This window comes from Nannobrachium achirus, assembly GCF_963921795.1.
Source record: "Nannobrachium achirus genome assembly, chromosome: 22".
Classification (NCBI taxonomy): domain Eukaryota; kingdom Metazoa; phylum Chordata; class Actinopteri; order Myctophiformes; family Myctophidae; genus Nannobrachium; species Nannobrachium achirus.
The window spans coordinates 24,946,777-24,966,689 of NC_137829.1; the positions used below are offsets into that span (position 1 = coordinate 24,946,777).

At 43.9% G+C, this 19,913-nt stretch overlaps 1 protein-coding gene across 1 annotated transcript in view; it reads right to left on the reverse strand.

The window, feature by feature from the left end:
* myo10l3 (myosin X, like 3) overlaps positions 1-19,913 on the reverse strand; it is a 99,935-nt gene that overhangs the window by 29,775 nt on the left and 50,247 nt on the right. The window contains exons 10-18 of the mRNA XM_080752535.1: positions 13,983-14,112; positions 12,997-13,115; positions 9,203-9,349; positions 8,957-9,057; positions 7,270-7,336; positions 6,404-6,496; positions 4,958-5,026; positions 965-1,047; positions 731-839 (exon numbers count right to left, since the gene is read on the reverse strand). Coding sequence (XP_080608661.1) covers positions 731-839; positions 965-1,047; positions 4,958-5,026; positions 6,404-6,496; positions 7,270-7,336; positions 8,957-9,057; positions 9,203-9,349; positions 12,997-13,115; positions 13,983-14,112 — 918 coding nt within the window. The remainder of the gene's footprint in view (positions 1-730; positions 840-964; positions 1,048-4,957; positions 5,027-6,403; positions 6,497-7,269; positions 7,337-8,956; positions 9,058-9,202; positions 9,350-12,996; positions 13,116-13,982; positions 14,113-19,913) is intronic.

Consider the following 19,913-nt stretch of genomic DNA (forward strand, 5'->3'; position numbering starts at 1 on the left):
ACTGGATCCATAATTATCCCAGACCTTAACAGTAAAGTAAGTATTTAAGTATCGTACATTTACGTGCACGCACACGCGTGCACGCACACGCACACTCGCACACGCACACACACACACGCACACACACACACACACACACACACACACACACACACACACACACACACACACACACACACACACTCCAAGGACCCTTGAACCTGGCAGCCTCTGTCAACCTCCCTCTCCTCCTTGCCTCAGACAGGCTGTCTCCATTGAGGCCTGGCCTGGCAGAGCTGAGCGTGATTGGCCCCTGGTTGGCCCCTCTCTGCCCAGCCATCAAGCCTAATCCCCTGGCTTTAGGAACTGTAGGCTGGGGCAGCCTGCCAAACCCTCTCCTCCCCTACCCCTTCCCTCCACACCACACCACAGTTAGGACATGCTAAGCCCCCCCCCCCCCCACCCCCATTCAACCCCCCCATCCATGCTTACAACCACATATTTCATGTATCCCATCAACCACCACTCTTCCCAGATCAAATACAGAGACGACATTCTCTCTCCCCTCTATCTTTCCCTCTCTGACTTCGTAAATTATTTTTCTTTTCCTCTGACATGCATTTTTAAACGGCCGTTAAGTGTTGAGGGTTCAGTGATGGTTACATGTAATGACACACTAAAAGACAATTCGCCCAATTCCACAGGCGGCCACAAATGGGAACGAGACACTGACTGAGAAATGGGTTCTCACCCTGAACTGGGAGCTGACGGTGGGCTTGCGTCGGGCCGTGCCCATCTTCATCGTCTCGTCGCCGCTCCGGCTCCCCACGCGCTCAAAGAGGTCGTAGATGAAATCGAGCCTGCACAGGTACAACAGTCATGAACAAACGGAGAACAAACAAGCTAAGAAAATAAACAAACAACGATTTTGAATGTATATTGTTGTAGAATCAGCCTGAAGGTCTTAGAAAAGTGTAATTCTCACCTGCTGTCTTTGAGAATAAAAAGGATGTCATCTCTGAAGGTATCTCTGTTCTTCTCCAAGATCCCCCGAGCGTCATAGAGCACCTAACACAGGGACAGAACCGCACATTAGACGCGGTGCAAGCAAGCCCCCAGAACCGGTAGAACAGTGAAGCTGGTCCGGGCCGGTCTAGCGAGTCCCGAGGCCCAAACAATATCTCCAGAATGAGAAATAAAGAACAGTGAAGCGGCCGTTGCCTCGTGGTCAAATCTGGGATTGCAATAATTTCATATTTAAACGCTACTATGCATGATTCTACCGTTTGAAACCCCAGTGCGCCTGCTTGGTTCTCAAGTATTCTAGCCTGAAAACCAGACGAATCTGACAGTGAAATAAATACAGGTAAATAAATGTTTTGTTTACTAAAGAAGTTACCAGTAGCTAAAGTTCATAGTTCGTAGTCAAGTTCGGCTTGGATCAGGATATGAAGGTGAATATAGAAAATCCTGCTTCGACTATCATATGAATCAATGTTATGAGCTATTAGCCATGAAGCACACCTAACAGGGTGTTGGTGAAGCCGTATTTAAACAGGCACATACTACGTTCATAAGTGTGCAGATGAAAGTATTGATACATGTATGCAGACTATGCACACATGTGTGTGTGCATACCGTGATCTTTAGGTACATGCATAATGTGTGTCTGAGGTTTGGTGTGAACAAAGCCAGTGGCATGCCTCCGTAAGGGCAGGCGAGGGCTATGTTAATGCTGTCACCTGTTGAGTAGCACTCAGTCTTGTTCTTAGCAACACAGCGCGCCTCTCTTTGCCCTGATCCACAATAATGCCATCCCGTGTGAATGTGCGTGTGATGGGAATGAGGTACCTACCGATGTGTGTTTGTGCAAATTCAAGCACATGTGCGTGCATGTGTACTGTATGTATATACAGTATGCGTGTCTGTGCCTGTGCATGTAGGCACATGCCTTTGTGTGTGTGTGTGTGTGTGTGTGTGTGTGTGTGTGTGTGTGTGTGTGTGTGTGTGTGTGTGTGTGTGTGTGTAATCCAATGAGCCTGAGGCTCAGTGAGAGGGGATCCACCATAGATGACATGGGTATTTATATTTCACGGACACACTAATTACAGTCCATTCCTCAAACTCTGAGACAGACAGATACAAAATGCGCGTCTAACATTATTAGGCTGCAGTTTGCCTCGTATGACATGATAATCCTAAAGAGAAATTGGTCTTAACCTCTTAAGTCCTACTGTACGTGTACAGCACCTTGTAGTAGGATGAACAGCGGAAAATACAAGCTTAGTGTACAAGCTACACGCTTGTAGATCTGTAAGTTTTGCTATTTTTGGAACATTTGGAGTGATCTTGAATTGCTATATTTGAAAGAATTCGCCTATAATGACATGCCCTAAATTGGGACGCCAGGTTGGAAAGTGTTTATAAGTGCACAAGAGCACAAGGGCAAAGTTTCACCTCTGATGAGCTGTTCTGTAAATAATGGCCATAAGTGTTGGTAATTCCTAAACACATGTGTGCATGTATATCATAATGTGTGTCATTGCGCATCCCTCTCTGAGATACATGTATGTGCTTGTTGGGGGGTTGTTGTCAGAGCACGAATCCCTCAGTTGATCAAGTGCAGTGGTTCTCAACATTTTCAGGCCACGACCCTCAGTTGATCAAGTGCAGTGGTTCTCAACATTTTCAGGCCACGACCCTCAAAATAATAACGCCTCGCAACGCAAGTCGTTGTGAGCATGTAGATCGTCTATTTTCACAATTTGTGCCTCTAATATTTCATAATGTTTAATTTGTAATTTTAGAGGTATTAAAAAGTCCTTAAATTGTCACACTTAAAACTTTATGTTGGTTTGTTTACTGTTGAGTGAGAAAACAATGTTGCACATTAAGTTAATCATCTGGGGACCCCTCAAAATAATTTGGGGACCCCCCCTGGGTTCCCGACCCACAGGTTCAGAACCACAGAATCATTGTGGGAGTTCATATTTGGCTAAATGGTAATTGACCCCATATCCCTCTGGCACTTATTAAGGAACGCGCTCAAGGATGCTACTCTTCCCTCCGCTGAGGTAAGCTCGCCCTTTCAGATAACAGAAGGAGCTTTCAGAGGCAACTGCACTCTATGGAAAGGGAGAGTGAAGTGAGAGAGAGAAGGAGAGAGAGGGGGGGGCTAGAGATGGAGAGAAAGGGAGGAAGAGAAAGAGGGAGGGTTAAAGAGAGTTTGAGAGAGGGGCGCAGGGGCGTCACAAGGGGGGGGAAAGTGGGACTGAGTTACTAGGGCCCAAGGTGGAGGGGCCTTAATTATGTTAGACTTTAGCTATTGAAAAATAGCATATATGCATGCTCACAGCACGGCACTGCGACTTTGTAGATCTGCTATTTTTGAAAAGTTGTGAAAATATGTGCAAATCTTTGAATGTATTTTTTATGCAAACATTTGTAACTCAAATTTTGCTTTTGGGGGGTCCCTGGAAATAAATATGTTGAGATGGGGGTCCGTGGCCAAATACTTATCATTTTGGGGGTCCTTCACTTGAAAAGGTTTGAGCACCACAGACATAGAAACATAGGTTTTTCAAAAAACCTTAGAAGGATTTGAAATATTCTAAGACATTTTCAAGATTTTAAAAAAATAGCAGATCTACCTACACGCTCGCAGCGCTGCACTCGGTGCCGCGCTGTGAGCTTGTATATCTGCTATTTTTCAAGAGTTAAAGCACAAAATAATGCGTTCCCAGTCTAAATGGGTTAAACCCCCTCCCCCTATGAAGAACATTCATGGGGGGCCCGCAGTGAATCCTTGTACCCAGGGCCCAGAATTTGGTGCGACACCCCTGGAGGGGCGGAGAGAAAGAGGGGGAGATAGAGAGGGAGAGAGAGAGAGAGAGACACAGGGAGAGAGAGAGAGAGAGATAACAAGTGGCTGGCCTGCCTGTCTAACTCGGACCAAGTCATTACCATAGGCGTCCATGCCAGGCTTGTGACTGGACTGCCATCGCTCACACTGAGGGGACATTGTCTGAGGCTGCCATTCTCTATCAAAGCCAACCTTTGACTCCCCCCCCTCTCTCTCTCACACACACACACACACACACACACACACACACACACACACACACACACACACACACACGCACGCACGCACGCACGCACGCACGCACGCACGCACGCACGCACGCACGCACGCACATCCCCTGCATATTGGACATGTGCTAGTACACAGTAAAGATCCTCAGTGGTAGTTCATCCATTTGTAACTACAAGAGCGGATCAAATTGGTTACATTTCTTTACTCTCTCAGATTTAAATGAGGGGTTTTAAACAGCATCATGGACAGGATAGATGTCTCGCACATTTTGTGCTTTAATCTTTGTCTAACTTTTCTTCACTAACTTCATCATGAGTCATGTTGAAACCTCCTTAATTCAGGAGGTGAATTCGGTGGGGGAGAGGAGGAGAGAGGTAAAGGAGTGTAAAGGGGGGGAGATGAGGAGGTCAAAAACGTTTTTGACAGAACTTGGCAGAGCTTCCTCAGTTCCCTCGTGAGAAGACGGGATGACAGCGTGCATAGTACATGTGCTTATGTATTACTAACATTATGGGGACCAACAATGGCCAATAAGGACAATAGAGCCAGTCAAAAGCTATTTCCAGAGTTAGACTGACAATTATGAAAACATTCAGGTTGGGTTTAGGGTTAGGATTGGACATTTAGGGGTTAGGTTTTCGGGTTACGTGAAGGGTTAAAGTTATGCTTAGTTTTAGGGTTAGGGATTTTGAGGTTACAGTTAGTTTAGGCCAGCAGGTTAATCATAGTAATACAAATCTTGTGCTGAATAATGTAATTGGTGGATCAAGTGTGTGTGTGTGTGTGTGTGCGTGCGTGCGTGCGTGCGTGCGTGCGTGCGTGCGTGCGTGCGTGTGTGTGCATGCGTGCATGCGTGTGCGCGTGTTCATTGTGGAAGTGAATCACCTCTCCGGCATAGTGCTTGATGCCAAACTGGTGGTCAGTCACTCTGGGTTTCACATAGTATTGGTTGGTCTGTGGAGGCAGAAAAAGAAAGAGGTCATTTTTACTCACTGAATCACCCACCGTACACCAAATTAAGAATCCTAACACAAGAGCATATACCACACACAATAAAATGCATGGGAGAAAACAATAGCAGTAACGTTACACTACAGTACACAATAAAATCCTCTGTGTCAACTTAACCTGAGAGGATTTTACTGTGTACTAGCAGAGCTTGAGACCCAATCTCGATCCCCTTAACCACAACCTCAATAACCATTTAAACACAATATACAGGTCTCTATACTTGGTCCGTTCCTTGCTTCCATCGACACAAAATCTCTACTCCCATTGCTTCTATCTATCTACACAAAAAGAGAAGATCTACAAGTTTTGCGACATGTTGTGGGCTTGTATATCTGCTGTTTTTAATGTTCAACCAGAATTGGGACACTAGTATTCACATGGTTAAACCCTAATTAACTCTTGTACCAGCGACCAAACCTTTGACACCTTAAGGTCAGGCAGTTCTTATAACTCTCTGTGTACATTTCCTTCAGCACCACGCAGTAAAATCCAGTAGCGTTCATTTAACACGGAGACTGTAAAAAAAATGGACCTGTACGGGTCCGTTCAGAGTTAAATGAATGCTCAGGGTTTTTACTGTGTCAGTGCCGCTCAGGGGCTTTCTGAGGAGACTCTTTTCTCCAGCGCACAATGCTGATCAGGACGGGAGAAAGGCCGCTCACATTTCAGCATTGTTGCGTTTGCGTGTGAGAGGACCTGAGGGTGGGGCTGGGGCTGGGGTTGGGGGTGGGGGGTGAACGAGTGTCACAGACGTTCAATACTGCACCAAAGGCATTATTTGAAGAAGAAGCAAAGTTAACTCTTTGAGGCTGTCAGACCTAGTGGGTGGCAAAGGCATTTCCTTAACTAGGGTTATGGTCGAGCCCACTCCCCCCTTTTCGTGGGATTGGACTTGGTGTGTGTGTGTAATTGTAAGTAAGTGAGTGCTTTCATATGTATGCATAGTATACACATGTGTGCATGTTTATAGGTCTGTGTGTGTGCATGTGCGTGCATGTGTATGTTTGTGTGTGTGCACATGTGTGTGCGTGCCTGCCGGGTGTGCGTGCGTGCCGTGTGTGCGCATTTGTGTGTGCTTTCGCGAAGGTTCAACACATTAAAGATATGTATTAGTTAGATGTTGACATACTTTGGACATCCTTGTTATAAATGTTCATGAAACATAATATGAATCTGTGCTCATTGTGTGTGTGTGTGTGTGTGTGCGTGTGCGTGTGTGTGTGCGTGCGTGCGTGCGTGCGTGCGTGCGTGCGTGTGTGCGTGCGTGCGTGTGTGTGTGTGTTGTGCATGCGTGCATGTGTGTATGAGACATGGACTCACTGCGTGTCGACTGTGCAGTTTCTCCAAAAGGGTGTAGTCAGTGCCTTTGGGGAAGCGACTCTCCTCATTGATAAGAGCCAACATGCCCAGTTTCTAAAAAAGAGAGCGGGCAGATAGTCAAACACAGAAGCAGGCTAACTAACAGACAGACGGACGGACAGACAGACAGATATACACACACGCACACACACACTCACTCACTCACACACACACACACTCACACACACACACACACACACACACACACACACACACACACACACACACACACACACGCACGCGCATACACACACACACACACACACACACACACACACACACACACTCATACACACAGGAAAACTAACAGACAGACAGACACAGATGCGGGATTACTAACAGACAGACAGACAGACACAGGCTAATTAACAGAGAGACAGATACAGGCTAACTGACAGACAGAGAGACAGGCTAACTAACTAACAAACAGACAGACTGATTCAAAGACATCACAGTCATGATGGAACTAGTCAGAACCCCACTGGGGCCACGCCGCGGTAGCCTTTATTAAAACAACACATCCGGGATTAGCACTCTTCACTCGTTCATTGGCTTTTAACCCTTCACTTTAACGACTGCGGGGAGGGAAAATGTACACAAATTATCTCCGCGCCCCACTTCATCTGTGCCCGTCGCAACCAAACATTAGTGTATGTTACCGTGCACACAACATGGAAAATGAGACTATATAATGATAGGCTCTCTGTTGGGGAGGTCAATGTAAGCACATAGTGTAGCGTCTAGGTCAGCATGTTGGGGCTGGCGGTCTGCGGAACATTCTGGTTGTGACTTTGCTTGGGGTTTGAATGCATGTCTGCAACGACTACCTTTTCAATGAGATCCAGACACTCGGCATTATCCATCCAGTCGATGGCCTCCCACTGGATACCCTCCCTGTTGACGGAGACAAGCACTGAGTTGGTTGCACATGTGGTGTCGCACAGCGGAAATAGTCGATTTACAAGCTAACAACCCATCACGCTGCAACGCGTTGCAAACTTGTAGATCAGTGGTTCTCAACTTGTGGGTCAGGGGTCCCCAAATTATTTTGGGGGGGTCCCCAGATGATTAACTTAATATGAAACATTGTTTTCTCTCTCAACAGTAAACAAACTAACATAACGTTTAAGTGTATAGAGGGTTTATGCACATTTCTAAAGTGACAATTTAAGGACTTTTTAACACCTCTAAAATTACAAATGAAACATTGGCCAAATTGTCAAATATTAGAAGCAGAGGCGTTGTGAGCATGTAGATCGGCTATTTTCACAATAGAACCGTGTTATACAAAATGTAATGCCTCAACTCTTAGTGCTCGTCAGGGTGGGAGGGTCCAAAGTTAAAATATGATTATTTTGGGAATTGCGGCCTGAAAAGGTTGAGAACCACTGTTGTAGATCACCAATTTTCGGTTGCGCGACACCAGCATGTGGCTAAGTACACAATACATACATATATAAATATAAACAGTGAGGACAATACAATGGTTGCATTGTCCAGCGGTTCATGTGATGAAATGAGCCATGTCCAAGCTGCTGGTCCATTATACAAGAAGACAACTGTCTGGGGGGAAAACCGAGCCCATTCCAGAGCTCTGCCAAGAGGAGGCCCCACCCCCAGCCCCAACTTCATCTCCTATCTCACTCACTGTCTCGATCTGGACCATTGTGTGCGGACCACTGCCACCATGTCTAATGCTTTGGAACAGTGTTCCTACCATTACACATGCCATGAAAGTAAATGTGTATATAAATAAGGGGTTAAATGGTTCCACCCTTGATTTTTTCCTTTTTTCTTTGTCTGTCAAATGCTTGTCAAATGTCAGTGCCAATACGTTTTGAAAGTTATTCCATAACTAGAAGGGGACACTTGCATCGCTCCGCCAAGATGGGTTGTGTAGCCAGTGCTGTGTAAGTCATGGTTTGCAGCAGTCAGAACCTGAGGGGGACGACAACTTTTCGCATATTCCCTGTAGGCATAAGTGAAAGCGCTTTTTGGGGTGCACTTTATAGAGGAGACAATTTGGGTTGATTCTGTTGCATTTATGACATATAATTATCATTTTAAGTGCAACAGTATATCAAAAGCCTGTTTCATGCTCATTGTCACAGGACAATTTGATGAAAAACTCATGTTTCTGCAACAAACAGTAACATTTGAAGCACCTACACAAGTGAAATGCATGATGAATTTGGGGTTGATTGGATGACACGTTCATGGTTTTTGGCCTTTTTGTTTATAAAATAGGCCCCTCCCTCAAACGTTGAAAGCCAATTATAATTGACACAGACACACACAGACACACACGGTCAGGGGTGAAAACATAATCTCTAACTCCCGGCCTTCTGGAGATAAAGAGATTTTAATTTAAAGAAGAAAAAAAAGTAATACAGTAGTGGCTATATCTGGTGGGAAAATGAAACTCTTTTGAAAGTATCTCTCTTGTTATTGAAATAACTGTGAGCTTAGAGTGAGCCTCCAGAGATGGAGATGTCTTGGCTCACTCTACAGTACCTGTTGTACTCCAGCTGTTCCAGGGAGAAGATGTGCTTGTTGAAATACTCCTGTAGTTTCTCATTGGCGTAGTTTATATTGAACTGCTCAAACCGATTCACCTACAAGATAGAAATTGGAGGAGAGTGGAGAGGGGAGGGGGGCGGGGGCAACGTTTAATTAAAAGGCCATAAAATCAGCATGGAAAAACACGTCTCAGACAGACATGTCTCCACCGGGGCGAGAAATGACCATGGGAACTCTCACCTGGAAGTTCTCAAAGCCAAAGATGTCCAGGATGCCGATGGACTTGAAGTTGTCCTTCCCCTTGATCTTCTGGTTGATTCTCATGATGATCCAGGAGAAACACTGGGAGTAGAGGGCCATGGCGACCGAGTCCCGCGAGTCCACGGCCTGTGGATCACGGCGCAAAAAGAGGTCAAGGTTACTGTACTGTTGACGACACGGGTCAGACATGAGGAAAAACAAATATGCCACGTGTGGACATTAAACACAGGCAGACATCAACAGGTACTGTACTGTATATATGTTAGAAATGGTGTTATGTTTGAATGAGTAATGAGGTGTGTGATAGCAGCGGTGTGGGTGGGAGCAGACAAAGGGCTATCATTGTCGCCGTCTGTCTGTGTCTACGGAGAGCAGCGTGGAGGACAATGTCTGTTTTCACAACAGATGCTACCGTTTATCAGCGCCCGCATCTTCGAGGTGTTGCGCAACGTGCGCTATATTTGTACAAAAACCTCTGTAAAAACACATACACACCACAGTGCCGTGTAAACTGGCTTTGTTAAGACTGTCGCCTCAGGCAACAGTATTTCGGGTCTCCTTTCTATGTCCAATAGAAAAGGATGACACGCCCAAAAGCACAATAACTGTCTCTGGAATACGCACAGAGAGGTCAAAAGGGCCATGTAAGGACAGAGCAGTGGAAGCCGAATAGAGAGCCTCTACACGCGTTCACGAGTTACATTTACACTCTGGGTGTTGGGAGTGTACTGTGTTATGGAGTCTTGGAACCAAATGTATACCGGTAGTATGTGTAACATTTTACTACTATTGGAGGGGTCTTTTGACATGGGGCAATTTCATATTACTAGTATTTCAATTCTATTAATTTCTAGTACCAGAAAGCTAGAAAGCAGAAAACAGGTGAATGTATTATATTATCTGTGTATGATGGAAATCTTGGTTGTCCAAAAAATGTTTACGTTTCATACTAGATCCAGTGTAGTTATGGATTATTAGTAGGACAGGGATAGATCGTTTAGTCAGACACTTTTAATCTGGCATCCCTATTTTGAGCATGTCATTATTGGTCAAAATGTTCAAACATTTGTGTGACACATAACTTGTAGATTGGAAATATTTGCTGCTTTTGCAAGACACCGTCATACAATAAAGTAGGGCATTCATTTACCAAAAAAGGAAATGTGAAGATACAAGTTTTCAGCCCAACTGAGACAATATTCATTGTGTTTCTCTGTTTCCCAACAACTCATCTACATTTCCCCATTGTGGTAAACTCCTCCAATATGGTCCTCTAATGAAGTTACAACAAAGGCTAGGAAGTTGTTTGTGACCCAGAGCTGAGTACAATTTGAAATGGGCCTCTCTGCCAGACAGCATCCGTACAGTGCAGTATGTATCTGAAAAGCTTGAACTCGGCAGCTAAACAATGGCTCTACAGGCATTGTGTTTGGACTGAAAATAACACAGCGTGGCGGTATGTATGCGGGGCAACAATGCTCTTGAGTTATATGGTAATCCATCACGCAGAGTCATTTCTGCTGCTGCTGAGTGTGAACATACGTAGCGCTAGCAGCTTCAGGATCTCCGGCACAAGGGGCAGAAGAAAGGCTGTTTGTCCTGATTTGGAGGGGGGGTTGGGGGTGTGGGGGCACTATAGCGGGCAGCGTCCTGGGGCGGGTGACCACTGGCCACTGTGAGAAGAAGCCATTCTGACCGACTCCAGGACAGAAATAATACATTCTATTAAGGGAGAGGGCCAGCTTCAAAGGGCAGATAGTCAAGCTGGCTGTACAACCCAAGTCAGTCTTTGTCTTAATGAAGAAAAGCTTTCTTGTGACTCTTGTGCCTCTTACACAATGATGAAGGTCCATTCTGCATATTCACTGAGATTTATGAGGCTGAGTGGGCTGGGGGGGGCTTGCGCTCATGCAAAGCGGGATTGTGCCATGTGTCAAGTTGTTCTTTTGGTATGTGGGGCAAATTTTAACTAAATGCATTACTTTCCTCTCACATATTAATTCAAAATTAAACACCTGACACCTAGTACTGGCATTTGAAGCTCCACAAACACAAAACGTCTCAAGTGTGGTTCTTGATCGTTGGATACACTGCCCCCAGAGGAGAGCACTGTCACTTCACCCCAGTCTTTGCCTCTATTGTGCTTTTGACTGCGATCATTATCGCCATAGCTTTGTTGTGCCAGGAATCTGGCAGACAAAAAGCAGGAAATGACTGGGAGTCACGCAAGGGATCTGGAGAGACATGTGGGGGAGAGCGCTGCAGAGAGGCTGTGTGTGTCACCAGGACAGCGGGAGGAGTGGTAAGGAGGGAGGGGGGCGAACACACATTTGTGTCTTTGAACCATGGACTGGGAAGACAGTGCAACATTCCAAAGCATCCCCAGTGCTTCAGACTTCATAACATGAAGACACCACTCTGAAATCAGAGAACACTGGAGGGACAATGCTTCCATCAGCAGATTTGATTATGCCATCTGAAATCCATTTCACACACAAGAGACAAATCTCTGCCGCTTATCAGTCTCAGCTACCCCCCAGTTTGCTGAGTTGTTACATCTAAAAATCCAGCTGAGGTGGCCAAACTGGACCATAATTGGCCCACATTTTTAATTTGTTTGGACTGATTTTCTACTGACCTGTTGTCAACAATACGCATGTTTGCAACTGCTGATGGTTTGTGGCGGAACCCATCAGAACCGTTTTGCCTAAAAGTGAGGTAAAAGCATAGAAGTGTCCATTCCCATAAAGCAGGGGTTCCCAAACGTCTTAGCTCAAGACCCAAAAGAGAAATGTAATGTCTCCCCGGGACCCAAACTAGTGAAAATAGCAGATCATCTACAAGCTCGCAACGGTCGCTTCGTGGCTTCGAGTTGCAGATCGCCTATTTTCACTACACAAATAAATGGGTCCCCGACCCAGTGTTTTGGAAACAGAGCCCTAGAGCAGTGGTTTCCAAACTTTTTAGCCTGTGACGGTGTGACCCTAAAGAGAAATTAGAGACCTAGGGTCGCAATTAAAAACAAAATATAAGAGACAAAAAATTAAAGGCCAATTTCGGCCCAGCAGGAAATCTTACTTCTAAAAATGCTTATTTGGTCCCCCAGAAGATGATCCAGGTGTTCTTTTTTCAAAAGATACAATATATTCCAGTTTGCATCCATCTGTCCTACCCGACCAGGGCTTCAGACAGGAGCGATCGGATAAATTGTTAATCTGTGTATTTTTTCGCTACATGACTGCGGCATATAATGCCTTGAGTCAGTATGCATTGTTTATTTCCAACCACCTTCCCCGTTATTGTCGTAAAGCCTGTTCGGTAGCCCGTTCACTTACAATGCAACGGAAGTAGCGCGAGACACGAGATTTCAACGGGAGTTCAAAGGTCGGCTCTGCCCGACTAATCATCATACCCAAAATGAAATTATATTTCTAAATGTGATGTGATTGATTATAAATTGTGTCATTGACAGAATAGAAATGGAAGGCCAGGAGAACAGTATGTAATGGACGTATGGTTACCTGCTCCACAGTGAGAACAGTATGAAATGGACGTATGGTTACCTGCTCCACAGTGAGAACAGTATGTAATGGACGTATGGTTACCTGCTCCACAGTGAGAACAGTATGTAATGGACGTATGGTTACCTGCTCCACAGTAAGAACAGTATGTAATGGACGTATGGTTACCTGCTCCACAGTGAGAACAGTATGAAATGGACGTATGGTTACCTGCTCCACAGTGAGAACAGTATGTAATGGACGTATGGTTACCTGCTCCACAGTGAGCGGTGAGCAGATCTCCTCTCCTCTGAGGATCATGGAGCGCTGCGTCAACACCTCCGACAGCTGGAAGGAGTCCAGGCCCAGTAACTCACTGACGTTACTGACCACTGAAACACACACACACGCACGCGCACGCACACACACACACACACACACACACACACACACACAAGTACATTACTTAAGAAAATGTACTTAGTTACTTTACACCACTGAAAATACCAGCATGCAACGCACACACACATACACACATACATACATGCATGTGCACATGCGCAAATACAAAACACCCACAAAAAAAGAAATTTGTGAGCAGAACACAAGCTTTGCTGGTCAATCTGCTCTCTACTCGGTTGAAAATCCTGACTGTTATTTTAACTCTGAGGGTGTAAAAACGGACTCCATCATTTCTACAGTTAAAGTAACACTAGGGATTGTACTGTGCACATATCCTGTGCAGCCCCAGAGTAGAGGAAACCCAAGTCTGGTGGCTGTTCTGTAATGTACTGTAGTTACTGTAGTACACAGATTCCTTGGAAAAGAGGTCAGACTAAGCTAACAAAGGAGCCTCGAGCTCATGTTACAGCCTGTTTAGTGCTCTCTTACTGTCTGCTAGCACAGCATTTCTAAAACTTGGTGCTAGAAGCACTTGGGATGTTGTGTACAGAATCTGTATTTTATTTTTTTACTTCAAAAGACATAGATTTAATATTGACAGGCAATGCCATCTCTTCTTGATCTTTCTTAGGGCTCTAGAGTTGGAGAAAGGTCTGGGTTTCTATATGTATAATCATCAAGTAGTTATCGGAACAGGCCATTTTTTTTGCTCATTCAAGTTTGTTGTAAACCATCCAGTGATGGGAATGGGTACATCATTGGGACTCTCTGGCATGTTCAGTCTGATGCATAGTATTTCATTTCATTTCTAATAAATCTGCTGGGCGTTATTACATTCGTTGGCTTGTCTCTACTACCTCCTTTGGAAGTGATCTGCGCTCCTCCTGCGGTCATGAATTCAATGTCCCCCATCTGGAGGACAGCAGACAGCAGCTTGAACACATCTCTGATCTCCTCCTCAGAGAACTCCATCACTTTGAGGGCTTCCTGCAACAACAAGGACAAGATAATTGAATGTATTCATATAGATTTCATACATGGACTGTTATCATTGACAACGTGTAAAATACATTATGTAGGTCTGCTCAGAACATGACACTGAACAAACTTCCTTGGTGTTTACTGTAACGCCACCTCATTATAGAATAACATTCAAAACTAGAAGCAGTGCTCTTCCGAGCACAGGTCTCCACCAGGCCGTGCGTCCTGGTGGTATACTGTATAATAGGCCAATGTAAAAAGGGTGGCATATGTTCTTCACCTTAGATCTTTCATGGCAATCGGACGCTGCATGCATGATTTCAAGCATTGTGTTCCAAAAATGTGTTTTGCTAAAGTCTACCTGCTGGTGGCGCTATAACAGGACAATGTTAAAAAGGTAGCATTTGTTCCTTGACCTAGTGGGAATATGTGTGGCAAATGTCACGGTAATCGCAAGCTGCGTTGATGATTTGAGGCATTTTGTTCAAAAACGGAGCAATCCTGCAAACTTTGGAAGCTAATATTAGCCAATCAGGATGGAATATGAAATATCAGACGGATCGGACTTGATCACATGACTATAGAGATACTGTGTACCGATTTGCATGATTTTTGGATAAAATCTCAAGGAGTAATATCCAAAAATGTGTTTTACATAAGTCGGCCCAAAGGTGGCGCTATAAAAGGCTGATGTGAAAAATGCAGGGCAAAGGTTTATCCTTAGCCTCTAGGGAGTGCGCTTACAAAGTTTGAAACTGATCGGTGGAGTTATAGGTAAAACCACAAATCGGGTTGTTATAGCGCCACCATGAGGCTGATAAAAAAAAAAATAAGTGGCATTTCTTCCTCGGCCTAGTGGGAACGTGTGTGCGCGATTTCATGATAATTGCACTTTGCGTTTGTGATTTGAGGCATTTTGTTCAAAACGGCTCAATCCCACAAACTTTGGAAGCCAGTCTTAGCCAATCAGGATGGAATATGCAAAATCGGACAGATCCGTGTTGATCACATGACTGTCGAGATATTGCCTACCGATTTGTAGGATTTTTGGACAAAATCTGTAAGAGTAGTGCACAGAAATGTGTTTAGCAAACATCGGCCACTAGTTGGCGCTAGAAAAGGCCCATTTGAAAAAATTAGGGCAGAGGTTCTAGATTGGCATCCAGGGAATGTGTGTGCTCACTTTGGCAGCGTCCGGGCCAACGGCGACTGAGATCTGGCGCTCACAAACTGCGAGGACGTACGGACGGACGGACGGACGGACGGACGGACGGACGGACGGAGGGGAAAACATACTCTCCCTCAGCCTTCGGATCATTGACAACGTGTAAATTACACTAGAAATACTGTTCCTTCGAAACAGTGTGGGCTCGATTCCAACCCAAAACAATAATAGTAAAAGTGTCAAGTTCCCAGGCAATGCTCTCTTTCATTTTACTGACGTAAAATGGTAATGCAAATACAATGTAGACAAGCAGTGTTATTACATGAACTTAAAGGACCAGGTCACCTTTGGGACAACCAGATCTTATTTTATTGTTGTGTGGGGACACGATCAACACAATGTTGAGTTATTTTTTGTGTTCAATCTGTGTTTTTAGATATTTTAGTATTTCAGTATGCTACAACTGGTCATATGATGCATTTTGCATCATATGATGCATGAGATGATGCAATATCATGCTACAAAGCATCATATGACCAGTTGTAGCATGCTGAAATAATAAAATATCTAAAAACACAGATTGAACACAAGAAATTACAGGATTGTGTTGATCGTGTCCCACACAACAATAAAATAAGATCTGGTTGTCCCAGAGGTGACCTGGTCCTTTAAAGGTATGGACAATTAAATCAAAATAAAATTAAAATATAATGTGGACGGGTAACCAACAACAAAAGTTCGAGACCAGTAGCATGTTGGGAACTGAAGTTATGGCTGTTTAAAGCCTGGGAAGAAAGATGGGGAACCTGTGTGTGTGTGTGTGTGTGTGTGTGTGTGTGTGTGTGTGTGTGTGTGTGTGTGTGTGTGTGTGTGTGTGTGTGTGTGTGTGTGTGTGTGTGTGTGTGTGTGTGTGTGTGTGTGTGTGTGTGTGTGTGTGTGTGTGTGTGTGTGTGTGTGTGTGTGTGTGTGTGTGTCTGTCCTAGGGGTCCCTGAACTACACTTTGCAAACCAGCAAACCACATCAAAGTAATAGTACGCAGATGGTCCTAATATTGACAAGCTTTTTAAAAACAACAGATCTACAAGATCACAACATGTCGCAATGTCACATTGTAGATCAGCTTCTACGTGATTCATCTACCGTATGTTTTGTATTAATAATAAAATCTGCAAAGTAACAAGTAACTAAAGCTGCCAAATGCAATTGCAGTGGAGTATAAGTAACAAAAGTGTAAAGTAAAAGTTGGTATACAGTACGGGACATGCTGATCCAAATGCATATGGGATATACTAGGATTCAAATGCAGACAGGCTGAAATTCATGGCTTTTAAAGTGTTTGGGGTGTGGTTTTGCCAGGTGGGTCCACTTCGGTTGATCGTCTGATTTGGAAATGCATTGGTTGTGATATCTCCCTGACAACCAACAACAACCACACAGAGTGCCCCTGCGGGTTCTAGGATATATACTGTAAAGCCCATCGCCCGGGAACCTTATTCTTTTTAAGTTAAATTTCTAAAACACTACAAAACATGTGTCAAAGACAAATACAAGCAAACGTCTCCACAGTAACACAGTAACAGTTGTTTGTGTGTCAGTGTGTGTGTATGCGTGTGTGTGTGCGTGTGTGCGTGCGTGCGTGTTAATAATTATTATTATTATTAATAATAAAATCTGCTAAATAAAAAGTAACTGAAGCTGTCAAATGCTGTATTTATAGTAGAGTATAAGTAACAAAAATGGAAATTAGAGTAAAAGTACCTAAAAATTGTACTGTAGGTACAAGTACTTGTTTGTATATACTTGAGTAAATGTACTTGGTTACTTTGCAGCACCACTAGCCTTACATTAAGACGTCTCTGCCGAGACTTTCGCATTGTCACTGCAGGGCCAACTTATGTAAGGCTACATCACCACAGAACAGCCAATGACAGCCAAGCCTTTAATCACAGCTGTGTCAATCAGTAGAGTGGAGAGGGACATTTATTTATAGTTTTAACTATAACTATAGTTTTATACATCACACAGCTTAGACATTTGGATCAAATCAGACAGCAGACCTGTGTGAACGCATTGATATAAATAGCATATCTGAAGTGTGAATATTGCAGCCACAGCGACTTAATATAAACATGGGTCCCTTTCCTCTGTCTCACTCTCTCCCCACTCACTAAACCCATTGGAAATGCATTGGGTGCTTAAAGTTAAACATTTTTATTTTTTTATAATTAATCTACAAAACATTTCAAAACCAAAAGTACAAGCACACGTGTCCTCAGTAAGCTGAACACATAAAAATTTGAATGGTGTTGAAAGGTGTAAGCGTTTAAGAGATGAATCGCGCCAAAGTTTTGAGGATACTGACTGACTGACTGATAGATAAATAATGAAGATAACATACGTGTGCTCGCCTTCCAGGCGAGCCCACAATTATGTAGGTCTGCTCAGAACATGACACTGAACGAACTTCCTTGGTGTTTACTGTAACGCAACCTCATTATAGAACTAGAAGCAGTGCTCTTCCGAGCACAGGTCTCCACCAGGCCGTGCGTCCTGGTGGTGCTACTGTATAATAGGCCAATGTAAAAAGGGTGGCATATGTTCTTCACCTTAGATCTTTCATGGCAATCGGACGCTGCATGCATGATTTCAAGCATTGTGTTCCAAAAATGTGTTTTGCTAAAGTCTACCTGCTGGTGGCGCTATAACAGGACAATGTTAAAAAGGTAGCATTTGTTCCTTGACCTAGTGGGAATATGTGTGGCAAATGTCACGGTAATCGCAAGCTGCGTTGATGATTTGAGGCATTTTGTTCAAAAACGGAGCAATCCTGCAAACTTTGGAAGCTAATATTAGCCAATCAGGATGGAATGTGAAATATCAGACGGATCGGACTTGATCACATGACTATAGAGATACTGTGTACCGATTTGCATGATTTTCGGATAAAATCTCAAGGAGTAATATCCAAAAATGTGTTTTACATAAGTCGGCCCAAAGGTGGCGCTATAAAAGGCTGATGTGAAAAATGCAGGGCAAAGGTTTATCCTTAGCCTCTAGGGAGTGCGCTTACAAAGTTTGAAACTGATCGGTGGAGTTAGAGGTAAAACCACAAATCGGGCTGTTATAGCGCCACCATGAGGCTGATTAAAAAAAAATTAAGTGGCATTTCTTCCTCGGCCTAGTGGGAACGTGTGTGCGCGATTTCATGATAATTGCACTTTGCGTTTGTGATTTGAGGCATTTTGTTCAAAACGGCTCAATCCCACAAACTTTGGAAGCCAATCTTAGCCAATCAGGATGGAATATGCAAAATCGGACAGATCCGTGTCGATCACATGACTGTCGAGATATTGCCTACCGATTTGTAGGATTTTTGGACAAAATCTGTAAGAGTAGTGCACAGAAATGTGTTTAGCAAACATCGGCCACTAGTTGGCGCTAGAAAAGGCCCATTTGAAAAATTTAGGGCAGAGGTTCTAGGTTGGCATCCAGGGAATGTGTGTGCTCACTTTGGCAGCGACCAGGCCAACGGCGACTGAGATTTGGCGCTCACAAACTGCGAGGACGCACGGACGCACGCACGCACGCACGGACGGACGGACGGACGGACGCACGCACGGACGGACGGACGGACGGACGGACACACGGACGGAGGGGAAAACATACTCTCCCTCAGCCTTCGGCTGGTGGAGACAATAACATTCAAAAATATGCTTCACAAACCACAAAACAGCCACACAATAAAAAGAAGAAAAAGAAAAAGGTTTGAGTCAATTCTATCTGATGGGATGATCTTGTATGGGCTTATAACCCCCTCTGGTGGTAATTTTAAGCAGTGGTTCCGAAACCTTTAACCTGTGACCCAAACTAGTGAAAATAGCAGATCTACAAGCTCAAAACGTGTTGCGTTGTTGTGAGCTTGTAGGTCATCTATTTTCACTACTTTTGTTTTCAAATGTATGGAATTTCTTAGATTTTTCTTTGATTTCTTCATGAAAATACTGTGGGGAAAAAAATATTATAATTTGTTATTAATTCATGAAAAATTGCTTTTTTGGGAATGTTGTTTTTTTCCCCAAAAAATATTTTGAATAATAATTTAAAAAAACTAAATGTAGGAAAAAAGAAAAAAAAAGGGTCCCGTAAAAATCAGTCTGCGACCCACAAATGGGTCCCGACCCAGTGTTTGGGAACCAGTGGATTAGAGCAGGGGTTTCCAAACTTTTGGGGCTCAAGGCACCCCTAGAAATGTATCTTTCATCCGAGGCACCCCTACATTATATTCATAATCTTCACTCCCAGCACCTTATATTTATAGCATATTTTAGCGATTATGTTGCAAGGAAAACGTTGAGATAATAGACATTTTGGTTAGAACTGACTGAAAATAACATTGTATTTCAAGTTTAAAATGATACTAAATATATATTTTTAAGTGTCCAAATAAATTCCAACCATTATCGAATTATCTCGCGGCACCCCTGGACTGCTGTCGCGGCACCCGTCACCCACTTTGAAAACCCCTGGATTAGAGCATCATGTAAAGGGCTTTGCAGACAAGCGCGATTTTTTGCACTGAAAAAAAAACGGTGGATTAATCTTTTTTTAAAGGAACCAATGATTTTCTATGACCTCATGCAC